This window comes from Diadema antillarum, unplaced genomic scaffold (assembly GCF_040938485.1).
Source record: "Diadema antillarum isolate AM-2024a unplaced genomic scaffold, OU_Dant_1.0 scf00000139, whole genome shotgun sequence".
Lineage (NCBI taxonomy): Eukaryota > Metazoa > Echinodermata > Echinoidea > Diadematoida > Diadematidae > Diadema > Diadema antillarum.
Genome location: NW_027271028.1, coordinates 515,699 through 542,463, shown reverse-complemented (window position 1 = coordinate 542,463; position 26,765 = coordinate 515,699). Strand labels below are relative to the sequence as shown.

Here is a 26,765-nt window from a genome sequence, read left to right as displayed (position 1 = left end):
CACTTACGAAATAATACACAGCATACCATTCTTAAAGGAAATCAAAGTTTATTAGATGAAAATCAGTTTTGGAGTGGCCGAAACATTAAAAAAAAAGTGAAACAAAGCGATCCTTCATAAGAGGTTTCTCATTATCTCACCAAAAAATGTTAGAAACCTGAAGTTAGGTCTCAACCAAAACTATACGATCCCTTTAAAGCAACCAATTACTGACATTGAAACACTCTTTAATAAAATTTCATCTACCATTGGCTACCATTATTATCGCAGGAGCGCGCTTCGCGAGACTTCACCTTTCAACGCCCTTCAAAATGCGATCGATGAACTTCAACCGCTCAATCTCCTGTCGATCGAATATAGTGTCGCAGGCGAACCAGTGGCTGCGATCTGATTTTTGGACGATAGCGATACATCCGCTCTCTGTCGCCTGGAAGCATTTCCCGTCATTCCTCGTCGCGTCTGTCGTACACGTTGACTGACATCCCCGCTCTTACCCGCACCCGCCTGTGCGGACTTTGTGTCATCAGCTCGCAGCGCGCCGTGTACGTGAACTCGTTACCACCACTGATAAGTATGATAATTCTATGACTTTCATAATCAAACAGACAGCAGGGCGTCGAGTCACAGAATTGTTGATCTTGTTACACACCGGGTATGAATAGGGTTTCTGACACTCTTGGGTCGTATGGATTGGAGCGCAGTATTGATGGAAGCCACTCTATTTCGAGATGAATCAAACTACTCATCAAGTGTGTGAAGAGAAGTGGTAGGCATGTCATCATGGCGTCTCGTCGCCTGGGAAACCCTGGAGGACACGGCTGAAAACAAGGTTCGAGATGATAGTGGTGGTGGAACACCAAATCATGCTGGAATTGTGACACTGTAACAAGGGTCTCTCATCATTCGCGGAAGGTCATCGTAGATCTATAATACACTTTTCGGGTTCATAGCTCGCAAGGATTGAACAGCTGGAACCATTCAAGACATGTAATAGTGGTATGTATACAATTTGCACAAATCATTGGTACTCATTTAGCAGAACCGTATGTTAAACTGCACTGTTCTGTCTTCACAGCACTCTTCTTACGTAGGCTACGATTAATTGTTTTCACATTCAACCTGCCTTTATGTAGTTTTAATGAACTTTGAACAGCTATGTCTGACGGAATAACTCGCCCTGATTGTTGTAGTTCAGTAAAGTGAACGTGTATGACCACAGAAAAGCATCTCCATGACATTATATGGGGCTGATAACCTTAAAGTGGCCATAATGACATCATAAAGAATGAAGTCGACTACAGAGAAGTATTGTTCTGATATACTTGGGTGGGGAAAAAACTCACTTGCAAAGTCTACAGACAAAATTTACAGAGTGCAACTTAACGGAGCTATATCAATAAGGAGCATGTCGCTTGCAGTGAAGCGCTTATCATGTGTTTGCACATGTAAGATTACACGCGCAGAGAATGACTTATGTGCAAAGACATCGGAATTGCCTGATGCTGAGTGGACTTTATCCCGTCACTCTCCTGGAAAAACGAAACCACTAAAGTTCCATGGCGTCTTTGAACTCTTTTATCAGAATAGAATGATTGCAAGAGTACAGTGGACCCATTTCTTACTCCATGTATCATATCAAATGGCGATGATTAACTTGAACGTCAAAATAATGTTTGATGAACATCAATTTTGCGATTCACAACATACTATTTAATTCAATTCAATTCAATTCAATTCGATTCGATTCGATTCAATTCAATTCAATTCAATTCAATTCAATTCAATTCAATTCAATTCAATTTAATTCAATTTATTCGGCACTAAAAATAATAAGTACATTATGTACACAGTAAAAACAAAAACAATGCATATACAGTGTAAATGCACATCATGTTTAACCGATCAACACCAGGACCCATTTGAGGCAACTAGAGCTTGTGAGTGGGGCCCTAAACTAGATTGATTTTATACAAGGTATATATATATATATATATATATATTCTATATTCACTCGTCGGAAAGAACACGGGTATAAGCAGGCAAGAAACCATGCGAAAAATGGAAGTTTAAGCGTCTTTTCTCATATGGTAGATAAGATACTTTGGAAACGCTTGAAGGATGCTCACAATTAACATTATGTATACATTATATATACTTGCTTGCTAATGCCATTACTAGATGATCTGGAGCATTCACATTGCGTTTATGTATATGTATATGGAAAATCACTATTTTGTGTCTACATAATCATGTATACGCATTTTGATATTTTCTTTTAAAATCTGTCGCAAATATTGGATACCCTTGATTAGTGGCAATTGATTTAAAAGGAAAAGATTGTAACTACAGCAAATGACGATGATGAAAAAGCAGTTAAGCGACTCATTAGAACACAGAGCTATCGCACCCGAAACCTCCTTCCAGTAAATCTGAAGGGCAGTTTTACATCAAGTCTAAGTTGTGGCTTAAACAAATAAAGTCAGGTCAAACAAACGGAATATTTGTGGTATAAGTTCAACGAAAGCGGACGTAAAAGCTAAGGAGGTTTCAAGTGCTTTAGCAATCGTGTTTTTGGTCGCCAGCTGTAAATTTACTGACTCAATGATGTCATCAGCATTCAACTGTCATATTTTATTTGAGTCTATATACACGTATGTTAATGAAAACATCGTATCAATAAAGCAACTACAATCCTCACTTCCGAATAAAAAGAACCAACAACAACGACAGACAAACAGAAACAATCATTAGATTAGAAGGACAAGAATTTCTTTTTTATACCTCTCATACAAATGAAATTTAGTATGTAGGCTAGCGTTAGACTTGCGAGGGAATGCTGTCATAATCTTCCTTCTAATTTAAATTTCGCTATTGATATTTACGAGATTATTTAAAATCATGGACCTTTCTCTGTTTCTTATTTCAGGTCTGACCCGAACCATCCAGCATTCTATTTGGTTTCCGTTCATTATTGAACAGGATGTGGCGCAGTCCATCGTGCTAAGCTTGTGAGTACATTGGTCATGTTGGTGTCGATACCATCTACTTACGAGCGCAAACGCACAGACTGATTTATTAATTTCTCGAATCATCCTATCATCATTTTTCATCATTCATCTTATCTACTAATATGATATGTTTTCATTCTTTTATAAACATTTATCAATTTATTCGTTTTCATCCATTCTATATTTTGTTTGTGAATATATTCTTTCATCTGTCTATTCCGTTCAGTTATATATTCCTTCACTTTATCGTTATCCATTCTTTATAATATGGGTTATCCTTCTATATTAATAATTCTAATTCTTTCTATTAATATATATACTTATTCGATCTCCATGTATTTATCTCTGTATTTATTTTCACCCATTGATGAAGCACGCAGATCTAACAGGGATTGTGTAATTTTCCTTTCAGCTAGGCAGGTTCGCAAATACATGTAGTGCACTCTCACACACACTTTTTTCCCCCCCTTCCACAGGGTTCCTTTATTAAATAATATCATACACACAAATATATACAAAAAGAGATATGTATGTACATGCAGATTTAACACATGATATTCTTGGCCATTCTAAATACAATAAGAACAGCAAACAGTTACAAATATCAATCATAAATTGCAAATTCTTTTCAAAGTGTCAGAAAATTACCTGACAAATCATTTCATAAGAAAACACAATCAGAAACATTTAGTAAAATGTAACCACTTTTTCATAAATTTCTTTTTTTCAGATTTGTTTTACATATATACTTTTCCATATCATAATAACTTTTTATCGCTTACATGATTTCTTCAAAAACTGGCAAACAATTTTTGCATTTGGCTTTAAAAATTTCTTTCCTTACTATAATCATAATGCAATTGAGGGCACTGTTATTACGTCCATAAAAACCAAATAATTTATGTTGATTTGTAAGCTTAATATATGAATAGCATTACGGGACAGCCAAAGCTCAAGTTTTGACCATATTTCGTTTGAATATATACAAGAACAAAATATATGCATACTTGTTTCTTCGCTGTTATTACAAAAAGTACATACGTTACTCTCACACACACTTAACAATTCAATTATTATAAGCATATATCGCGCATTCCAAGATCACACAGAACGCATGTGATGATACAAAATAACACGCAGCATAATTTACTTCTATCATCGTGTATAGAGGGCAACGTTGAATTTTACATCAAACAACTGCTTTCCAAGGCTTCTCCTGCGATAAAATCCCCACTAATTAGTGAAAGAGAGATCTGTCATACCACTAATAGAGGGTGGTTTATTTTCAATTTCTTCACGTCTCTGCTGCTGTTCATTCTACCCTCTAGCCGAGAGAATAACTCGTGCGTCATTCTTTAGTCATTTGTGAATGAGTATACCCATTGTATTGACAAAGCGTTGTGACTATAATAGCAGTCATACAATAAATTTATATGTTTATTATCACTTATTTATGGGTATTTTTATGTTTGATGATTGATGTTGAATTAGTGATAGACATCCGATCTGCGCTCGGTAGCTCATTGCAGGAAATTTTCATCATCATACTTCTTATCCATCAAATCTAGCCACAAATAGGGATAAGTAACAACCCACGTGACAAAGACAACCTGCTGCATTTCCTTTTGTCATTATGACAATATGTTCTTTGTTGCCATATTCTACTCTCGTACGTCAAATAATTGGCGCCGCTCGCAAATTGTGTTGACATTGAAACTGAAAGCGCGAAGAGCTAATTAGCATGGGCGTCAATGGTGTTCCCACTTTGGCTTGTGATTCCTCTCTTATTTGACACCTTCGGCTATCAATGAATGGAGGGGTGCACACGTTTCTAATTTGATTAACAAAGCTTGCGTTACGCACATGATTTGTCCATTACAATGCCCAGATACTCGTGTTTTTATTTCCCGGCAACTCTTCCCAATGGCATAATTATGTTAAGAGCGCGTATACCTGTTGATGTATTTCAGTGAGGTATGTAATCATTGCCGTAGATGTTCTCATCACTATTGTCATAATTCTACAAAAGGCAGAAACAACTGCAGGATTCATTTTCTTTAATGTAATAAATCCATGTAATGGATATCTTATGTCTTTCCTTGGAGTTTCTAGGAAAAGAGGCTTCCAATAGTGACTTTTATGTTACACAACAATGAGTCTGTTGTCGCAAAGCACATAATCATATGACAGCTTCCAAGAAGAAGTGATCGTTTTCCTGCCAAAACGTGTTCGATACATTAGGAATACACAGACTGTTTGCGCGATTTTGAGCTTAATGTATAGTGCACTCCTCAGTCAAAAATTACGTTACTTCTACCACCTAACTGTTTGATCAACGAACTGTAATAGGAACATGACACTTGTTAATTCAATATTCTCAGTTTTTGATGAACTTGAAATTCTAGTATGCAAACTGTAAATCAAGCGTTTCAAATCTAATCCATAACCCTGCAGCGGCGTCAGATTTATATCGTGATACAGAAACGTAAGAAGTGGGATGACTTAACTTCACTTGACTTTCTTTGGTAGCAATTAGTCTTAATCAAGACCACATTCAACAGGTTCATGCTTAGGCCACTGAAAGTCGTCTCGTTTTAGTGGAAAGTGATAAAGCAATTATTTCAATTTATTGTGATATCGGAGCTTGGATAAATGTCGGATTCCAGTCATATGTTCTGTCTGAAAAAAAAAATAGGGATAGATATAATGGACAGGTATTTAGATAATAATACTTAATCCACAGATAAAGAGATATTACAGAATTTATAGACAGGTAGATGCAGAGAGAGAACTAGTAGAATCCATTGGTATCACAGAGGTCTATCTAAATCAGTGTGTCAAATATCTGTAGAAAAACAACACTCCATTTTCTCACATCAGTAGGCATGCGGACCTAAGAAACGGTGTCCTTCTAGCAAACCACACGCACATCATAGCTGTTTACTGCTAATGATTTGCTAATTTATTCATGGCGTAAAAACAACTACCATGGCAGCCTAACAAGGCCGAATTGAGGTAGTTTACACAGTGATACAACACAACATAACAATATCACATAAAAATTGCTTATAAAAAACAGCTTACATTACAGAACAGATATAATCATATGATAACATTGTAACATTGCTTATTCATTTCACAACTCAATTTTCCAAAGCACTATCAAAAAAAAGGTCAGACATTAAAACATTCATGGATCGTAATACAAGTAAAAAACGGATACAATTACACTCTTGAACACACTCGACATTTTTACCCCTCACATATACAGCGTACACCTCCCGTTGGCAAAAACTTAAACACATGCATCACATATTTTCATACACCCACACAAGCATACACATCTATGGCTAAGTTTGATGTTTAATGGCTATAAACGTACAGGGTAATTGAACATTTTATTCAGGTTAGTACGAAATATCATAGCTGTTATTTTCTTTTCTGCAGCTATTAAATACTGGCACATGGTTGAGGAATACTGAGTAGGAAGAGCATGGGAAGATCTCCTTAAGGAAGGTAGGAGGAATTCTTCCTTATGCCATGAGATTGAGTGTTTTGATGACTTTAATTTGTAGTTTTATTGATGTGTGCTTTATTAAGCTCGGCAAGCAAAGCAAATCTGAATTGATTTCTGATCTGCGGGAATTTTATTCCTCACCGATCAATTTTCTGGTCAGACATCACGCGCTTACTAGAAAGCATCAAAACGGTTTTGTTTTGTTTTTTTCGTGTTTTCGTGGTTGGCTCTATAACGATTTATAGATTGGACGCAGTAATGAATTTGCATTCAGCTATTATAAACGACCGGTTGATCACGTTTCTTTTGACCATACGTTAGTTCTCTATATCCAGTGGTTGAAGAAAAATGGGATTACAATAGTTTCTACTCGTACGGTAATTTGAATGTAATCAGTTTAAATTGAAATTTCTCGATGAAGGTCAAAGAAGGGAGGTAGTCTCTACCGCCAACCTGATTATACGGTGGAATTTACATCTAATATGACTTTCATACCAGCATATAAAGAACCATCAAGCTATATAGACCGCAGATAGTGTGATAATGTGATGAAGTGTCCAACCGTTATGATCTTAGATGCGCGAAACTCATCGTCAGAGCTAAAACCCTCTAAAAAAGCGCTGTGATGCTGAAATTCGTTCCCACAAAATCTCTGGGATTACTCGTTTTTAACGGGAGCAGGAAACCGCGGATTTGTCTCGGCTTGTAATCGATGAGAGAGTAATCCTTTGGTCTTTAGGCCCATCCACTAGACAAACATGGCTGACTATGAATTTCTGAAGAGTTTGATCCTGGGCTAGCCAATCTATAGCGCCATTATTCTATCACTCTACAATATCAAATATCAAACTCATCAACGAGTCAAATACTGTAATACGCGCGGACGTCATGTAGCTCATTTTGATAGTGACCTACGGACAATTAAAATCAGGGTGATGAGCTATTCTTTCTGCTATATCTGCCATTGCTGCTTCTGCATGTTAAATTGGTCTTGCATAAACCAAGGAGGTGGGATCTCTTCCCACCTCCCTGCATAAACTATAGTCGTCAGATCAGGCAACTCAAAGACAAACTTCTGGAATGGCAATTGAGATAGAATGAGATGGAGATATCATACATAGTTTTGGCACTTTGGTAATTTGTTGGTTAAAGATACCCCGGGAATTAACTACACACAAATCCTGCACACAGGCTCAAAAACAAGTTATAGCAATGATGTTTGGGTTAAGTAAAATTCATATCTTTCTATTAGCCATTCTTAATTGGTTGGTGGCCATCACGACTTTTTGAAACATATTTCAGTGCAAATTATGAAAGCTTTTCTGTGTTCTTACTTGTCATGCTAGATATGACAAGAGTTTGAATCTATATAATGTCAGTCTATATAAAATTATCATTTGTAGAAGTATTACCTGTCAGTAGAATCAGAACACTGATTGGATGAGAGATAGAAGGGTCAGACGCACATAAGTGTCATCTTGAGGCGATTTAGTCAGAATTGAGGACACAAGAAGGACCAGGGGTCAAATTTTCAGAGCTATCGCCTCTTAGATGACGTCATCACAAATGGTGCTTCAGGAACTCTAGAGGTATATTGATAAAATCGCAATTATGCAAGCCACTAGAGAGGGGGATTTATCTTGTTTCATATCAAAATGACTTTTTTTTTTCAACACCCACAACCAAATACAAGTGAATTTCACCAATATATATACCTATGTTGACTGTGAAGTAAAATTGTCTGCAACACCAACGTGTTTACGTTATACATTAAACTTCTTGCAAACTTGTGTCCGGCGTGCCGCTTTCCACTAATGAGGATGAACTTTGGAAATTACCCATTTCATTCAGTCATTAAAAACACTCTCTTTGTGCCACTGGCTGATTTTATGATGCTGTGTGGGAGTAAAAACAACAAAAGCCTTTTGTTTTCAAATTTTTTTTTATGATAAGGGAAGTTACGGGAAAACTTGGAAGTGGAAAGGTGTAGAACCGCTCACATGTACTATTCACATTAGACAATGATACGTAGATAATTTTGACAGACCTTTTCAAACCTTTTAAACTTGTTCTTTTTCAGATGCAATGTATTGTGTTAGGATGCATTTTTTTTTTTTTGGGGGGGGGGGTTCAAATTCGTTGGCTTTTAGGGAGGGTGTGCTTGTGATGCACATTGGTCTGTATCATTGTGAAGAAGCCAACTAAGCACAGATAAACGTAATTGGTCATTCTAGAAAGAGACAGTGTGGAAAGTGAAGGATGCTAACTAATTAAGCGGAATGATCTAAAAAGGTCTGATTGTGTGATGGAGATCAGTTTAGTTGTGAAAAGCCATGATTTTAATCTAATCAATATACAGTAGTAACCTCCCTTCAGAGACTAGATAGATGCCTGTGTATCCTTGGGCGATAATTATTTCAATGAATGTATCCTGAATAGCTGAGTTGTGAGGCCAAGCTATAATGTAACTGGTTTCCTCAAGTTCGGCACGGATATTAAACATAACAGTTCATAGAAGTGTATGAATGTCAAAGAACTAGGATTTCTAAGGTTCACATACAATATGTAGCCCCCTGATAGGGTGTAAACGGAAAGTTTGATATCGCTCCTTCTTGCACAGTGTACTGCATGGTGTACCGTCTTCACTGATACTGTGATATGTCTTGATATTTGTCGCACCTGCTTAGTGTGCTGTGAAGGATCCAGACAGCCACGTCTCCTGTTTGAACATCTGACGATCTTCTGTTGGGGTCCCCAACCAAGCAGAAGAAAATGTACTCGAAGCTTATAATAATGATGATAATAAAAGAACAAGCTAGAGCGAAACACGCATGAGTTCGTAGCAATTACCAATGTATTTCAATGCATACGAGTGCTTCGCAGGGATTGTATACAAGCGTGCAGTGCTATAGCGCGAATGTTATGATTATACAAAGGAATTATATACATTGTCAATGACAATTACGACTTTGCATTATCCATTTTATGCACTCATTGTTTTTATTCATGGCTCATTTTATTCATAAATCAGCTTATAGGACCTATGTCATCGGCAATATTCCAGACGTACATCCGAACACGTACAAAAAAATGGCAATAGTAAACTTGAACGATCGGGTTGAATGGATATGATTAACATGTTACTCAAACAGAAATATAGTTTAAAGTCGTAATAAACTTTATTTCCAGTAGCCATATCAAAATCCAACAGACTATCAGCCACTATCTTGAAAAACATGCAACTTGAGCTACTGTAAGCATAGTAAGCATTTTATTTCAATTGTCACCGACTTATACTGTTTATGTATGTTGCATTTTTTCTGCATTCATTTCAAAATAAATGCTGAGAAAATTGAAATTATAAAATTGACAAATATTGATCAAGAGATAAAGAGCGAATGATATAGTGAACATGAATATATTCGATCTAGACAAAACATTGTTTGATAAGATAAATACAGGCGTGACTGATGCAGACATAATTATTAAGTGGTAGAGTGCGAGACTATCATATGCGATAGAATAGCCAAAATACATTGGGGGCCTGTGTATTGGGTATTGAGGATTCAGCAAGTAATGTCATCATGACAGTTTAGCACTTTGTGTTATTTCAAAGAAAATCATTTTAGCTGTGATGTAAGTGTACTTGTATGGTGTATATATTGGTAGGATTTTTTAACCTTGCGGAGTGACATTGCCATTTTTCAGAGGGGTTTCATTTGTTTTTGTTTAAGAAGAAAAAAAAAAGAGAAAGCGTAATTGGGTCTTCACATTCAAATCAATATTGGAGTCAGGGCAATTAATTTTGTTGTTGCATTTCCAACTTAAAAAGGAAAGAACGTAATGGTGGAAAAGAAGAAAGAACACACACACGCCACACACACACACACACACACACACACACACACACACACACACACACACACACACACACACACACACACACACAGACACTCCGGAGTTGCTTGCCGAAATGAATTCACTATAAACCTATACTGAGCTTTATCTGATAGATACGATGATATCAAAAGCAATCGCGTAGTAACCATGACAACAAATGGTAATGGTGTTTGAAGGACGAGTTTATAGCCATGCCGATCTCAGTAGATACAAAAGATATCATGATCTATTCAATTGCTGCTGAGCAATGAACCAGGAAAGTTGCCTCGTACTCTGCCGGGGTACCCTAGCTGTATGGGGACATACCTCGTTCGTTCTCAAGGTCTTGTTCTTTCTTGATCGATCAAGATATACAAAGGCTAAAACATATCGACCTCAGGCATATATTGAGGTCGTCACCGAAGCGCTATTTCATGCTTTGCGAGAAATTAATGATATTTAGAGTAAAATTATTATTCCCAAAGAAATAGTATTTTCAGTATTATTCGCTTGACCTTTACAGTCTTGTAGTAATGACTTCTATGACTATCTCCTTGTGTTCCTACTTCTACCGGTAACAACATAAGAATGAAAGATACACAGCTGGATTCTGAACATGCAATGGGTGCATGGTACAGCTACATCTGTAACTCGCCTACTTGTAATCATTCACACGTTGGTAATACAGCCATGTTGTCTCAGAAAACATATACACAGTCAATATAAACGTGGAAACGTACGGTGTTTTATGTGTACTTGTAAGAACAGCTGGGCTGACGGACCCATGTTTAATCAGGGGAAGGACTTGCCAATCATTAGACAGCTGTCACTTAAAGCTCATTGTATCCGCGTGGCCATTGTGATTGTGACGTTTGTGAATGTAATGCGATTGCATTGTTCTTTTATTTCACGCGATAATAATAGTATGTTATTCCGGGGAATATTTCACTGGTTTGCCTCGTTTGTAGGTGCATATCGTTCATATCATGATCTGATGCAGTTTTTTGCATTTCAAGGGCTAACTGATCACGTCAAATAACTACAATAAAAAGGTGTATCGTCTGTTTATCTTACACTCCGTGACTATATATATATATATATATATATATATATATATATATATATGTAGATTATATACCTATATACAGGCATGATGTATTGAAAGTTAGAGAGGGAAAGAGAAAGAGTGGGTGAGAGAGAAAGGGAGAGAGAGAGAGAGAGAGAGAGAAGGGAGAGAGAGAGAGGGAGAGAAAGAGGGAAGGAGAGAACTCGTAATTATCATTAAGCGATCATTGAATTATTTTGTTTCTCTCCTCTCCTAAAATATGCTTGCAGTAAGCAGGAGATCAATAGATTTGACAATATTCTATATGTGTGATGTCCTTGACATACGTGCTATCTTATTATGAAGTTAGTTGCGGGGTTATTTTGAAGTTAGAACACAGGCCCAGTATTATGACAAACGATTGATTTTCTTCAGAAGTTATCATTGTTCCGTTTGTGCTTCATAACTCCGTTGTCACTTTAAACGACTCAAGACAGGCAAGAGAAGTACAATACAAAATATATTTACCCGTCATCACCTAATGTCAACGTGGCGAACTATGTATGATCAGTTCTCTCGTCAACAAATTGAAGAGATGAAGCCACATCAACCTGCAAACAATGACGCGCGCTCTGCATGAGAAATCTAAGGTTACCATAGCAACAGCAGAACGTATTGTTGCCATAGTTGTTGATGGATACTGCGTGGAGCCCGCGTAACCATTTCAGAGGATGCTATGTGCAATGATTCACAATCAATAGCTCTTGTTTTCAAATCTTCTCACCCAGATGTAAGTCGATGGTGAATGTACACTGTACAACATATTCAGCGAGTAAATATCGTGATATCTTGGCAGAATAAGACCAGTCATGTCAACAACGCAATTTATGCGGGAAAGAATTGTAGTGCGTAATACACTCATGATCGATAAAGACTTAGAATAGTCGCTGTTTTTAACTTAATGGTATGTTGGTTTATATGCAATAAACATAACACTCTGCTAGTCTTCATATATATATATATATATATATATATATATATATATATATATATATATATATATATGTATATTCAAAACGTACATAATCTTATTCATATACATATACATAGATATATACATATAAATACATATATACATACATACACACACACGTATATGAGGGATAGAAATAGATAGATATAGAGGAATAAGAGAATGGCAAACTGCCATGCTGACAGAATGAGGGAGAGAAAAATGTCCACGTCCCGTAAATACGTTGACGCTTTCTGTTACTGTGCTCATTCTTTGGCCTCTATATTAGGCTATGACGTAGTTAATTAGATACCAGCTATTAGTGCCTGTTATCAAGTATTTGCCGTTGGGTCATGGGTCAAAGGATTTAGGGAAAACCCGCATTAAAAGGATGATATAGTTGTTTTTATAGTTGTTGGTGTTTTTTTTTTAGATGGGGCTTCCGATTTCCAACTTCTTTGTGAGATAATGAGAAACTTCTATTAGCATATAGCATATAATTCTAAGAGGAATTCAAAGTTTATTTGAGGAAAATTGGGTTGAAATGGCTGAGATATCCAAAGCATGTTAGGACCACTTTTCTTTTTTTGGATATCGCAGCCATTTCAAAACCGATTTTCATTAGATAAACTTTGACCTCCTCTTAGAATTGTATGCTCTTTAACATTTCATGGAGTAATTTGACTTATGAAAGATGACGTGAGGATATCCATTCATGTAAACACAGATCTATGTTCGTGTTGCCGATTTAGTAATTCCATGTGATTGGCAGATGGCGAAGCGAGAGCTGACTGTGCTATCAGCGGGGCTTAACATGCTTCACATAGTTCGGTTGCTGCTCCTAACCCTAGTCACCTAGCTTGACGATCCACTAACTATTCCTTCATTATTCGTTTTGCTTGTTCTGTCATCTCTCACCTTTCTTATCTTGTGTATCAAAAACAGGGGAAAAACTTGGAAGAAAATGGCAGAAACGCAACTCTGTATTATTCTTGTAGGTGTGAATAATCAGTAGGATCTTTGTCCATCAATATTTCCTTACCATACTCACAAACAATCCTCAAAAACACTATTCATCACAAACTTAATTAAGTAATTGTATTGATAAGGAATTATGATCATGCACATGGACAACTCAGTTTAAAGGGATGGTACAGTATTGGTGGAGATGAGAACCGGGCTTTTAACTTTTTGCGAGATACCAAGAAAACAATGACGATGTAGTACAGAGCATACTATTTTAAGAGGAATTCAAAGTTTATTTGATGAAAATCGGGTTTGGAATGACTGAAACATCCAAAAACAAAGTAAAACAAAGCGATCATAATATAGTGTGGGTCCCACACTTTATTAGAATCGCTTTTTTATATCTCAGCCATTTCAAAACCAATTTCATCAAATAAACGTTGAATTCCTCAAAGAATTACATGTTCTTTCATGTTTCATAAGAGGTTTCTCATTATCTCATCAAAAAATGTTAGAAACCTGAAATTAGGTCTCAACCAAAACTATACGATCCCTTTAAAGTCTCGGGGATATAAAATTGTGGAACGCGCATTCCTTGAACACACGGTAACAGTCGGATTTCCCCCCTATATTGGTATCCCTTTATCAATGTGATATTATGCTTTGTCAAATTACTTGTTACAGAAAGGACAGGTGTATGTAGTGATAAGTCATTGGCCCATTTTGTGTCATTAGCGAGGTTTAGATCTGTGATGCTATAGTGTTTAGGACCCGCCTCCTCCCTGGTTGGGTAATGGAATCAGCTGTCTCACGCATGCGCAGAACGACATTTTTTTTTCTGCCTCATACCTCCGTCGCAAGATTAGAGTTGCAACTCGCTATTTAATACACACCCAATTGTAAGGATCATATCTAAAAGGTGAGCAAACAGTCATTTTCAGTCTTAATATAGATACCCATGTGTATTCGTCATGGCGTAATAATGACGTCAGTTCATCAATCAACATGTTCGACTCGAGAGTTTTTGGTGCTCAATGTTGTAACGAAATCCACCTTTCTTGGATTCTACATTTATGTGGTTCCTGTAGGCAGTTGCAAATTCTGCTTAGATGAAAGCACTCGGTTACATTGACACACCTTTCGACCTTTCGATCTTTCAAACCTTTGAAGAAAAGTTTCATGTATAGATGACTTAATTTGGGCGAAATGAACAAGAAAAAAAAATTGATGACGTGTGTCTCAAAAAGAAACTTTTATGATACTGGTGAGACGACCTTGGGGAGACACGAACACTACATCGTGTTAAATCATGTTCGTAAGTTACTATCATCTTATATTTCCATTTGATTTTGATTCAAAATTGATTTGATAAGATTTCAAAATTTGATTCGTGAGCAAAAAGTCAAAATTCAGAAGACCACGAACGTGATGGCATGGCATGACATGATTTTACAATATTATGATAATTATGATATAACATATGATATAATATGATGTATTATGTGCATCAAAACTTAATATTAGATGTAAGAGCAAATCACTACAGATAGTTTTGTGTTGCTCGACATGATATCGCAGTTACTCTCTCGCCGTCATTTAAAAAGTGTCATTTCTTTTCGTTTTATGGTAATGAGTAATACGATTTACCAGTATAATGATAAGACACAGCGTCCTATACATTGCTATATGTGATGTGCTGTGGCATCTGTAGAGCTCTTCGTTTAGATTCAGTTAAGTCTTGGTGATTATAACACAGGGGTAAATGACTTCCACTGTTTGATTCACTGAAAACAGTCATCTAGCACAAACTCAGGCATGCGTTGATGTACACATCAGTGCAATGATACCCACGATCAAAAGGTATAATAGACCTAATTGTTCATATTTCACAGTCGCCATTCTTTTCCTCATACGCATTTGAGGCTCGTTGTTTTGGCTTTTAGACTTATGACGGGTATAAAGTTCATCATCGTGACTGTCTTTCTCTTTTTCCCGCGCGACGCAAGCCGATGTTAATAGAGTGGAATTATTGGATTGTCATGGTGACGCCTATCTGCAGTATACTCGACATGACAAATTTATAGCTTCTGAAATCCTCCCGCCTCCCGCGCTTTCCACATACGACCGTTCACTGCACCGAAACAATTCATCTTTTCAGGCGTGAGCAAAGTTTGGGCTAGGAAGATTAATTCATCTCGCTATTTGGTGGTTTCTTGGACTTGAAAAGAACGCGGAATATCTACCATGTGCGGTTAAAAATTGTCAATGCGATTTATAGGGGGGTGGATGAGAATGCTCTAGCAAAGCAGTATTAAATATCTGCCTTTATTATAGTTGTTCATAAGAGTGTTTCATTCTTTGCTTGGTTATACATCTTTTCAGATTCACTAGATACCGTGACAGGTCAGAAATTACTTCATTTGCTCCGTCGACCATTGCTATGAAATCTTCACAATCAAGGCTTTGAAAAGAATTTCATCAAATGAGTTCCGAGTATACAGAGACGTTGATGCAACGTGCGTTATGTTTTCTTATCCTCGTGTTTCATCTACAATGGAAAACAAGATCTTGGTTGAAATTCTGATTTACGGATACAGGTGGTGATTTTATATTATACCATCTACCTTGCTATTATGAGATTGAATCCAAGTCACAATGCTTAATATAAACGAAGAAAACTGGCGATAATCATGTTCATCTAATGTCTAACGATCACCAGGCAGGGCTGACTTTCTAGGATAAAACACCTCGTTAGAGGCTGTCCTTCAGAAATAGCATCATTACGTGTACTTATATCAATACATATTATATATATAATCTCCTATGCACTAGAAAGCAAAGCTTCATGTGGTGATTATCGAACAATGTACGTTTTCCATCAAAATTGCTTAATTACAGCATTGTCAAATTCGTAATTTTGATTCGACAAAACATCTTGAGGAGATCACCGTCATTTTATCAACTATGACTGTCCTAGAGATTAGAATAACACGAGTTTAAAATTTAGGGAAAAGCCATGGAACTTTTTGTTTCGTCCACTGCTAGAAATAAGGCTTTTCATTTTTCTGCCTTCTCTACATAATGAGCATTGTGCCTTAATATGTGAGCTTATTGTTTGCTAAATCCAGTGATACCTAAATGCGAGTGGAATTACAATATTTGTGATTTTCTTTATAGTGGAAGAGTCAGATATCAACCAGGAATTGTTATGAAAAAAAAAAACACCTATTGTAGGCTGAATTCAGATTGTAATGCACTATGTAGATGTATACGAACGGATAATGAAAACGCAGAAAACTCGACGTTAATGTTCGAGTGTTCGACGTGTTACATGTCTGCACTAAGAGCAACATCTCGATGACGGCAAGTGTCATTTCTCCCTGTGAAATTCACGATGCTAGAAAGTATGACTGAAAATCTTAAGACTGCTTTGATTAAACCCTTTCAGTGACCTGCCCAGGGGTAAGAAGAGTGTTAGGCGTTGGGTGGGAACCTCGGATACGGGCTTTAATCACTTGGCGGCGAGATGAGGGCATATCATCGCCACCGCCCTCAATCGTAGGGAAGTTAGCTCGAGAGAGCCGAGATTTCCTCGTTGGCGCTGCCACATGAATCTCTGTGAGTGGTTGGGAAAAGAGCGCGATTTCCCGTGAATTAGAGTTAGCACGAGCAAGGCTAAGGCGTCGATCTTCTGTGTGGTGCTTGAAGACTTTCAAAAAATCTCATGTCATGGTTTTCAGTAGATTGAAGATGTTGTCAGTTGCAGCGACCATGCCATGTTATTTCAAGCGCAACCCCTCCCCTTGCACGCATGGATTTCTTTCTTACAAAAATAAAATGAAAAGAAAACATATCGCCTCTTATAGTCCAACACAAAACTCCATGAATCTTTGGTTATTTAAAACTATTCCGAGAGTCTACCTCTCTTAATTCTCTTTATTTGGTTGTTTACATCTTCATGGAGAAAAGCGTGAGAATTTGGGACAAGTGTTGACAAAAGATCAAGCTGGGCGTGAAGTTTGCACGCGTCAAAAGCGTGAAGAAGCTAATGTATCCTCGTAAGTTGGCAAAGACATGATTTATGACAACATGGTGTACCAATCCACCGCTACGCAGTGAGCGTAGTAATAATATTTATCACGGCATTCATGAACCCTTGTAGAAACCTTGCCATGTCCACGTTCACCATTTCATTGAAAGATTGTGCATACTATCTAATTTGCTTCTGAGGAGCAGGGCAGCTCTTTTCGCGCAAAATGACCATGTTTCTTCTTCAGAGGCGCACTGTGTTTATCAGCAGTCTGTACGTGCTACCTCGGTATCTTGTTTAAAACACACCTAGGAGGAAAAGTCACGCACAGCTGAAAAAAAGGGGAAATACAAAACCTAGATCCTAATTCTAATCAAGTGATAATGATATAATTCCAGCTCTAGACAAGTTTCTTTCCTAAAAGAATACATTATATCAGCAAAATAGAAAAGATGAAAAAAAAAATCATCTGCGAGAATGTAATAGTGGACAATTTGATGTGTGATTTGGTGTATAAGAACCAGACTGTGTCTATGGTTAGCAGCAACAGCAAGTCCTCCTCTCTTTCATGAATATTCATTTGACATTTGACCTCTTAGCGACCAACAGTGATATACATTCCTGTTCTTAGATTGCTTTTGATATGGCGATTTATTGATTTCTCATCAGTTGTAGCGTAATTACTTTAACATATCACACAGAATGGTCATATCAGTAATGCCAATTCTATTTCAGTCAGCGACGAAATTAGCAACAATGACTACATTATCTGCTGCTACTGCTACTACTACTATTTTTACTACTATTTACTACCACTACCACTATTATAGTAAAACTACAATGAAAGCAAAAGGTTATTAAGCAGAGGGGTGACGGATGAGGTAAGAGTTTTCTTCAATTTGCCTGCCCTCTACAAATGAAATCTACAAATGAAATCTACAAATGAAATCTAATTCCAATAACTACTTCTACTATAACGAACGAACATTAACAGTTTCCACTACTTGACTTTCACTTCTTCTTCTTCCTCTTCTTCTGCCTCTTCTTCTTCAAATAAGAGTTTTATAATCCACATGACGTTTTGACTTTTGGCACACGACATACGGTTCGCCGACATCCATTCTGGGATTTAGCGTCATTATGCGAAAATATTTGCGTACTCTTTTAAAGGAGATCTTCGGATGATTTTCAGACTTTTACATGTAAACAACTATAAACTATAAACTACAAACAACTATAACTATGTTACCTCGGTTACACACATGTTTTAAGAAGTATAGTTTGAGCTATGAGGGCGAAATTACGGAATGAATTACGAACTGATCTTAAGCTGAAACCCACATATCATGACAGCTTTAAACAGAATATAAACCGTTATTTTGTTATCAATACTTGATAACAAAAGTTTACGCATTGTATGACTTTATGATCTTTTTTCTCTCTATCTTCTTTTTGAATCATTACATTGTATATTGTTACCATGTTCATCATGTTATTATTATTCACTTTTCACAATTCACTTCCCAGTAACATTACAACAGAGTTAGTTTCCCTTTATCATCTCAGTCAAGTCATCATTCTTTTTTACATAAGTCCTCCTAAGTATGTTCCTGTTTGTGTTCTAAATATAACGATGTGTTTTTCTCTTTCTCCTGCATTCTTACCAACATAACTACGTATAAAAAAATGTTTTGCATTACATTCAATCCAGCTTGTATTTTATCACTTATTTTACATTATGAAATCTAGATTGCTTGCGTCCACGATGGCACATGCTGTAGTTCCCCCCTTTTTCCCCCTTTTTTTCTCTCTTTTTCTCTTCCCAATCATCTTGATGTCAGTTGACATCGGTTCGTTTATTGTGTTTTATATTGATGTTTTGTGTATTTTCTGAGGGTCCCATATCGTACAAGCTTTGCTTCTTAGTGGGACCCTCCACTTCCATCCTCATCCTTAGTTGACTTGTATTATACGCTTTATGTATTCAACAAAGATGTAATCGCATCTACTTCTCATTTTCATAATTTTTTTATGTACCTTTTCAAATGTTGTTCTGTATCACAAATATCCCGTGCATATGCAATGTACATAATTTTTTTGTTCATTTTGATGGAGGTGAAAATAAAGTTGAATTGAATTGAATTATTATTATTATTATTATTATTATTATTATTATTATTATTATTATCATTATTATAAAAATCATTATTATTATGTATTCGGAATTTGCAAGATAATACAAGTGATACAGATACACAAACTAAATGTTGTGTATTTGTTTGTAGTATCTGACTGATTATCTTTTACTTTCATTTTTCTTTTGTATTGTATTGTATATTTCTATGTGTGTTTATCCGTGCACGGACATGTTGAAAAGCAGCCATTGGCTGAATCTAGTTACCGTGCTTAAATAAATGAATGAAATGAAATGAAATGAAATGAAATGAATTGGTTAAACTGGGTGCAGAGTTTTATAACGTATAGTGATTGGGATGAGGAAATACAAGTGTTTTCGAAATTTATAACAAATCACAATGAACAAGGATGATGACATGTCAGCCTCACCATAATAGGAATGCATGAGTAGTGACTCAAGGAAGTAGAACAAAAGAAGAAAGCATGCATAAATTCTACACAGGTGAACTTGTTAAGCACATGGTATTGCAATGGAATTACATTGCTACATTTCTGAAATACATGTATGTGAGGCTCCTATGTCTTCATCTTTGCTTAGTGTAATTTGTTTTTGGTTTTTCAGAGTATTGATTTCTCTGCTCAAAGACCACAATAAATTCCACATGTCTATACATGGAGCTGTCGATTTATGTACTACATGATGATAAATTGTGGAAATCGTCTGGAATGCCCTTTTAATGAGCTTTACGACGAAATTACTCCCGAGCCTGACAGCTGAATATATTGTTTCATAACACCTCGCTGGTAGCTGTTGTTGTTTTTCCACAGAAGCAATATATAAATATATATATTATACACACACACACACACACACATATATATATATATATATATATATATATATATATATATATAAATATATTATATATATGTATATATATATATTTTATACATATTATATATATGTATATATATATATATATAATATATATATATATATATATTTAATTCATTTATTTATTTAGATTTGGGACCAAGGCTAAAGAAAAAACTCTTGTAATCAATATCTGTGTAATAATTTGAGGACATCATGTACCACATTTCAGCCCTGAATGATGTATCTTTATGTATCTTTCTCAAACTATTTCTATCAAGGAAGCTGTATGACGTACTGCTCTCCCAGAAGTACCAGCATGGAGGCAAGACAAACCTTGTTACCGGCGAACACCTCGCCTGTTTCCATCGAGCTCACTTTCAATGGTGGGAAGAAAAGTAAGTTGGAAGTATGTTTGGATGCTTTGATTTATTTTTCACATCTAAAGTTACTGCCTTCATCTTTGGAAGTAAATGCAAGTAAAACTAACAAAGAAGGTGATTGAAGTTGCTGTAACTAAACATTCTATGCAAAGTACTAGAAAGATACTCGACTGCGTTACCATCATGGTTTACGACGTTAAATTCAAGTGTCTATTGCCAGCATCAGCTATTGTGCTATAAAGAAGGTACAGTCATGAAATACCTCCGCGGTAATATTCAGTGTGACCTTCGAGTAATGTTGAACGTTTCCTGACGTCATCCTATATGACAACTTAAAACATTTTTGAACGTTCATACACATATGCATTTCCTAAAATTAGTTTTACTGTTGTCATAATATATAGAATGCAATTAAACAACCAAGATATCTAAGTTAGTTTTCATTGTGACGAAAGCAGTACCGAATCCTCAAATCTCGACTGTAAGACGGCTCCATGAATAGATGTTTTCTTTCCTGTATCTTTTTCTGAAGATCTCTCCAGACATGACGCAATTTCCGCCATACAAGTCAAACACGACTCAACTGTATCACTGAAACTCATTGCTCCTAGACAACCCCGTTACCGATCCGAAGTATTCATCGTGCTTGATTCAAACTCTTCTTCAATATCCGGCCCAGTCACTCCTTCCACCGATCATAACAACCAAGTTCCTAACGAGACAGTTGTAACTACACCATCTCCCGAACGTGATCACCGTCTTGCAACCGAATGTCACGTTCTAGAACCATCAGAAACATTAAACTTCTCGTCAGAAAGTGATGGTAGTTCAACTTTGAAAAATCTGTCAGTACAAGATACCAATGAACAACGAGAGCACACAGCGAGTACAATCACCAGAAAAGCGCGCGGTGGAAACTTGCTACGAAGACAGAAACGCGTTAAAAGTTATGACGATGATCACGTGACCAGCCATGCATTCCATCCATGTAGTGCACAGACAGTGGAGGACTCGTCAACCACGCCTAGCAACCAAGCTGTGGACGAGTCAGAATATGTTTGTGATGCACATGGAGCAACGTGTGCAGTGAACATTGCTTCGATCGGAAAGCATAGCTCTTTTGATGAACTCCGAAAGTTGATACACGAGGAAAAAGAATGGCAGAGCTCAGGTCGGCAAGATTCCACAAAATCAGAAGTCATAGAGGACATAACGGTTGATGCAACCTCTCTTCAAGTACTTGATACAATTGCGAATAAAATCGAAAGCTTTCATACTTCAAAACACATTAGTGAGCCTCCTTATGTTGCAAATAGCGATAACTTATACTCTTCGGATATTTGCCTGCAAAATTCACATGAGAGAGAATATATGGACGAAAAGGGAGCACGGCATAATGTAGGACAAGACAATAAGAGACTGGATGTGAAGTTTGGACAACGTGATGGGTCGTCTGATCTAAGTGACGATAAAGGATCGTTTGGTTTCGAACCACATTACGAGGATTTCAGCGGATACATCGAAGGCAAGGAATATTTCAAAAGTCTCCCAACGTTTCACAATCTGTTGAAAAGCGTGGAAGAAACATCGCCTTCCGAGACATCTTGCCGCCAAAAGAGTGGAGACCAAGAACCTGTACCTCTAAATCAGACGACACAGATGACAGACCTGCAGACGTTGAGTGAGTACGCTGCTGATGCCAATACTTTGCGTTCAGAGCAGTGGGCGTGTCCATTTCCCAGAACCAGCGATTCCGAGGATGTCCCGACTTGCATTGAGGACCAGAACAAGGTGTTAGAAAACATGAGGAGAAAAGTGAAAGCACGATTTAGGAAAGCAGTAATTTCCAGCAGTGACAGTGGTTGCCAAGATACGGATGTCGATCATAGCTCACTTGATGAACCGGAAGTGAAACATCCGAATGCGGTGCGGAAGGCAAAGAGCTCTGAAGAATACACGGCAGGGAAGCATCGTAATCATCTAAGCCGAGCACGCACCACTGAGCCTAAACCTTCTTTCGAAGAGCCAACCATGGAAAGACGTCAAGTTCTGGCAGGTTTTATCAGACTTTGTTCTTCTTCCAAAGAGCTATTTAGTGCCCCAATAGGAACTGAAGAAACTCTACAAGCAATAATGAAAGATGAGTGCTTGAAACCCAATAGAAATGAAGTAAAGTCCGAATCGAGAGACTCTAATGCAGGACAGGTCGAAAAGAATGACGCAAGTGAACTCGTTCATGAAGACCGAACCAGTAAGTCCAAAATAGAACCGAAAGTAAAAAGAATTGATCTGTTAGAAATGGAAAGTGACACACAATCTTTGCGCGCAAAGGGATCTGAAGACATGGGAACTCTTTGCAAACCTACAACGGACAGTGACATTGCTAGAACTGACCGGACAGAGATTAAGCTGGCCATGCCGACGGCCAGCTCACCGCATGAAAAATCAGATCATCTCGTTCTTCAGCATCGCTCAAAATCAGAGGATTCTGGAAGACTTGGGAATGAACGAAGCTTAAGATATAAGAATATTGCGCCGGAGACCACTTCACAAGGTTTTGAGACATTAGCAGCAGATGGATTGGCGTTCAGTGACCCCAGGCTTTCAGGAAAGATGCAGTCCGGTTTTCGCCGAAGAAAGCTATCGAGCAAAAGGAGTATGGGGTCTGTCGAGGAGAAGGCTAACAGGAGAGTCCACAGACACAGACTCTCAGCTGATTCTTCTCTCCCTCCTGTATCCACAAACAGTGACAAAGATTTAGACTCCTTCAGAAAGAGTTGTCCGCCCATCTTAAACGTAGGACCGCACTCTGGTGAACATTTAACCCAGAATGATGCTCAGACAAGTACAGGAATTGAAACGGGCAAAGGTGAACTAAGATTTCCGGATATTTCTTCTTCTCAGGGTGTTTGTGAACCTTTGGAGAACCTCACACAATCGACTGTTAATGAAAGTGCATCAAAGCGTTCCGAAAATACTCATAGTTCCTTTGACCATAATCCCTCCTCAATTCTTTCATCGACGTCAAAAACGAAAACAAAGGACAGTGCGGTCTCAAGTACTTACACAGAGCCACAAGAAACTGCGTTGCAGATAAGGGAAAAAGTAAAAACAAATAAAGACGTATGTGACAGTAAACAATTTACACCGCCAGATGTTGATATCGATTTACTCGATTCCGAAGTGCAGACGGTCACAAAGAAGCTTCAGTCCGTGTTTCGAGCCAAGAGAAGCTCGTCGAAGTCGAGCTCTTCCACCAGTCATCAAAAGAGCTTGTCACCAGAAAGAGACCAACCTAGTTTGCCTAAGAAGGATACATTGATATCAGCCGTCAGAGGCAGGGACGAAAATGAAACCAAAGCGCCGTCGCCATCAGCATCTGTCCCCGGAGTAGCAGTGGATGACGCTGATATCGATTTGGCTGACCCGGAAGTGCAAAAAGTGACATCAAAGTTACAGAAAATGTTTCGCATGAAGAGGGCCCCAGCTAAACATTCAAACTCATGTCAAGGTAAACGTCCTGGTGATGTGCAGAGAAATGACCAAACTCACGATGACGAAGACGTCAACATGTTGACAAATTATGCGTCAAATAAGATCGAAGCGAAGAATGTTTCAAACACACCCTGTAAGGACGCTCCAAATGTTCACGAGACAACCACACCAATGAATGCTAAACCACAAAGTCAACATACTTACCCGGGAGTGACGTATGCAGGAAATGGCAGGACAGCTCCAGTTCAGAGTGATGCCACCAGAGCCGCCATAAGCTCTGATTCGGCGGGAAACAATACAAGTACGCAGACGACTTTGAAAAACAAACCAACGTTATGTGATACTGTGATTGAACAAACGCCAGAAATCCGTAACCCACCACAGCCTGAACGGCTGACTGCCGACAACGATTCCGTCGATACAAGAGGTCAAGACACTTCGACATCAGAGACGAAAGACGAAATGAAGGAAGATCGAAAGGAAGGCAAACCAACTAGTCTGAGATCGCGAAGAGAATTACAAGCTATCATGGGTAACACAAATTCGCCAATTCACGACTCAGCAACCATGAATCAGTTTTTCTCCGAGGATGTACATATTCAAAGGAAAAATGAAAATGTCGTAAAACAGGTTGAGGACTCCTCCAAACAGACGACATCATTCAATGCTTACGAAAACCTCGTGATAGCGAAGTCAAGTGAGAAAGGATCGCGCAAAAACGCAAATTGCTTGGACACCAGACATCAGGCCCTGACTGAATCTGATGTGTTTGGAGTCAGAAGTTTGGCAGCTGGGGGCGAAACAACGATTTCTACGGTGAGTAATAACAGGCTGAATTAACTGCAGATGAGTTTCAAATAAAAGTGTGATTAAACAACTAACGTACGTAAATGTATGTGCCGTGTACTAGTAATTGGTTGCAAAACTACTGTTATTAGCCGAGTCCGAGTCATGTCAAATTGAAACATTAGGACTACATATCATATTGTGATATTTCACCAGAACATATCATGTATTATATCACATATCATCAACACCGTAAGACAGATGTTGTAGAAAGCAATAACGATAAACGCAGCTGCTTTTCCTTCTTCATCGTTATTTACCTTACTACCATGACTACCGTTTCTAGTACATGCAACAGTGTCAGTGAGACAACTCTCGGTATATTGTACTATTACAGTCATCTTTGCAATTCTACTGCTATTCCTATTGCAATTTTCTACTTTTTTTTCACAAGCACCACTTGTATTTGTAATTGCTTCTCCATAATAGCCATATAACAATATTGAGAAGGAGAAAGGAGCGTCAGGCGTAGCTATAGATTTCAACAGGTATTTTATTGGCTGAGCTTTCTGTACGATTGATTGACCATCGGGGCTGCATTAACATACAAAAGAAAACGATTTCTTACAGCATTATTCTGCTTAAAACAATACATATGGGTAAATTGTGTGTGTGTGTGTGTGTGTGTGTGTGTGTGCGTGTGTGTGTATGTGTGTGTGTGTGTGTGTGAAGGAGAGTTCTAGTTTTGATCGCCCACACAAGTCAAAAGAGAAGATAAGATAAAGACTGCAGAGTTTTGATTATTCCAAAATTTTCGGCAATAAGTCTGTTTTGGAATGAGGCACAGTGAATCACAGTGCACATAAAACTTGATTTCAACCAAACTTTGTTCTCCTCTTCCTCCCTCTCTCCCTCTCTCTCTCGCTCTCTTTGTCTTTCTCCTCCGTGTTTTCGTGTATACTGAAATTGATCAAATAAAAAAAGAGCAATACAATCAGACTCTATGAATTATTGAGCAAAATTTAAGGTGATAAGTAATGATGGTGTAAACATCATATATGAAGATTCAAGAGCATGATTCTCGTAGTGACAAATATATATGGGTACTTAATTTAATAATATAACTGTAATATGAAAACATATTCGTCTTTAGAATGTTATACGGCTTACTTGGTCTATCTGACTTTTTCGTTAAGGAGCGTGCAGACCCGTGTAAAGAGGAACGTGAACTCGGTGACCCGGTAAGCCAGAAGTCGGCCGAGTCATACGGACTGTGCCTTCAAAACCTGCGTGACCAATCCGGGACTAAAGTTGACTCAACTCATGACGTCACAAAGAAGTGTCATACTCGGACGAATCACCCAGACGACAGGGGAGGTATGTCTAACCAACTGTTGTATGATTCGCGCCAAAGGAAGTTGCAGAATTTGTGCTAAAAAGAACGTTGTCGTCATAGGGTCGTCGAATAGACCTAGACATAATCATTTCACCTTTCTCTGCAGAGGGAACGGGAATGAAGTATTCTCTTCATTCAATCCACTTCAAAAAGTTCAAATGAGCAGCCTTTTTATGAGGGAAGCACTATGGGAAATGCCGTATCATATATTTGGTGAAATCGATGCTCAGTGGTGTCC

At 37.7% G+C, this 26,765-nt stretch overlaps 1 protein-coding gene across 1 annotated transcript; it reads left to right on the top strand.

Annotated features, from left to right (window-relative positions):
• Positions 1–619: 619 nt before the first annotated feature.
• LOC139721118 (uncharacterized) lies at positions 620–24,719 on the top strand. The gene is made up of 4 exons (XM_071632448.1): positions 620–829; positions 20,749–20,865; positions 21,383–24,677; positions 24,710–24,719. The coding sequence occupies exons 2-4, from the start codon at positions 20,757–20,759 to the stop codon at positions 24,717–24,719; spliced, it is 3,414 nt and encodes a 1,137-aa protein (XP_071488549.1). The 5' UTR covers positions 620–829; positions 20,749–20,756.
• The last annotated feature ends 2,046 nt before the right edge of the window (positions 24,720–26,765 follow it).

Coding starts and splice junctions, on each gene's coding strand:
- LOC139721118 (XM_071632448.1), top strand. CDS start 20,757: ATGACGTACTGCTCTCCCAGAAGTACCAGCATGGAGGCAAGACAAACC. Junction 20,866..21,382: donor TTTCAATGGTGGGAAGAAAA/GTAAGTTGGAAG, acceptor CTTTTTCTGAAG/ATCTCTCCAGACATGACGCA.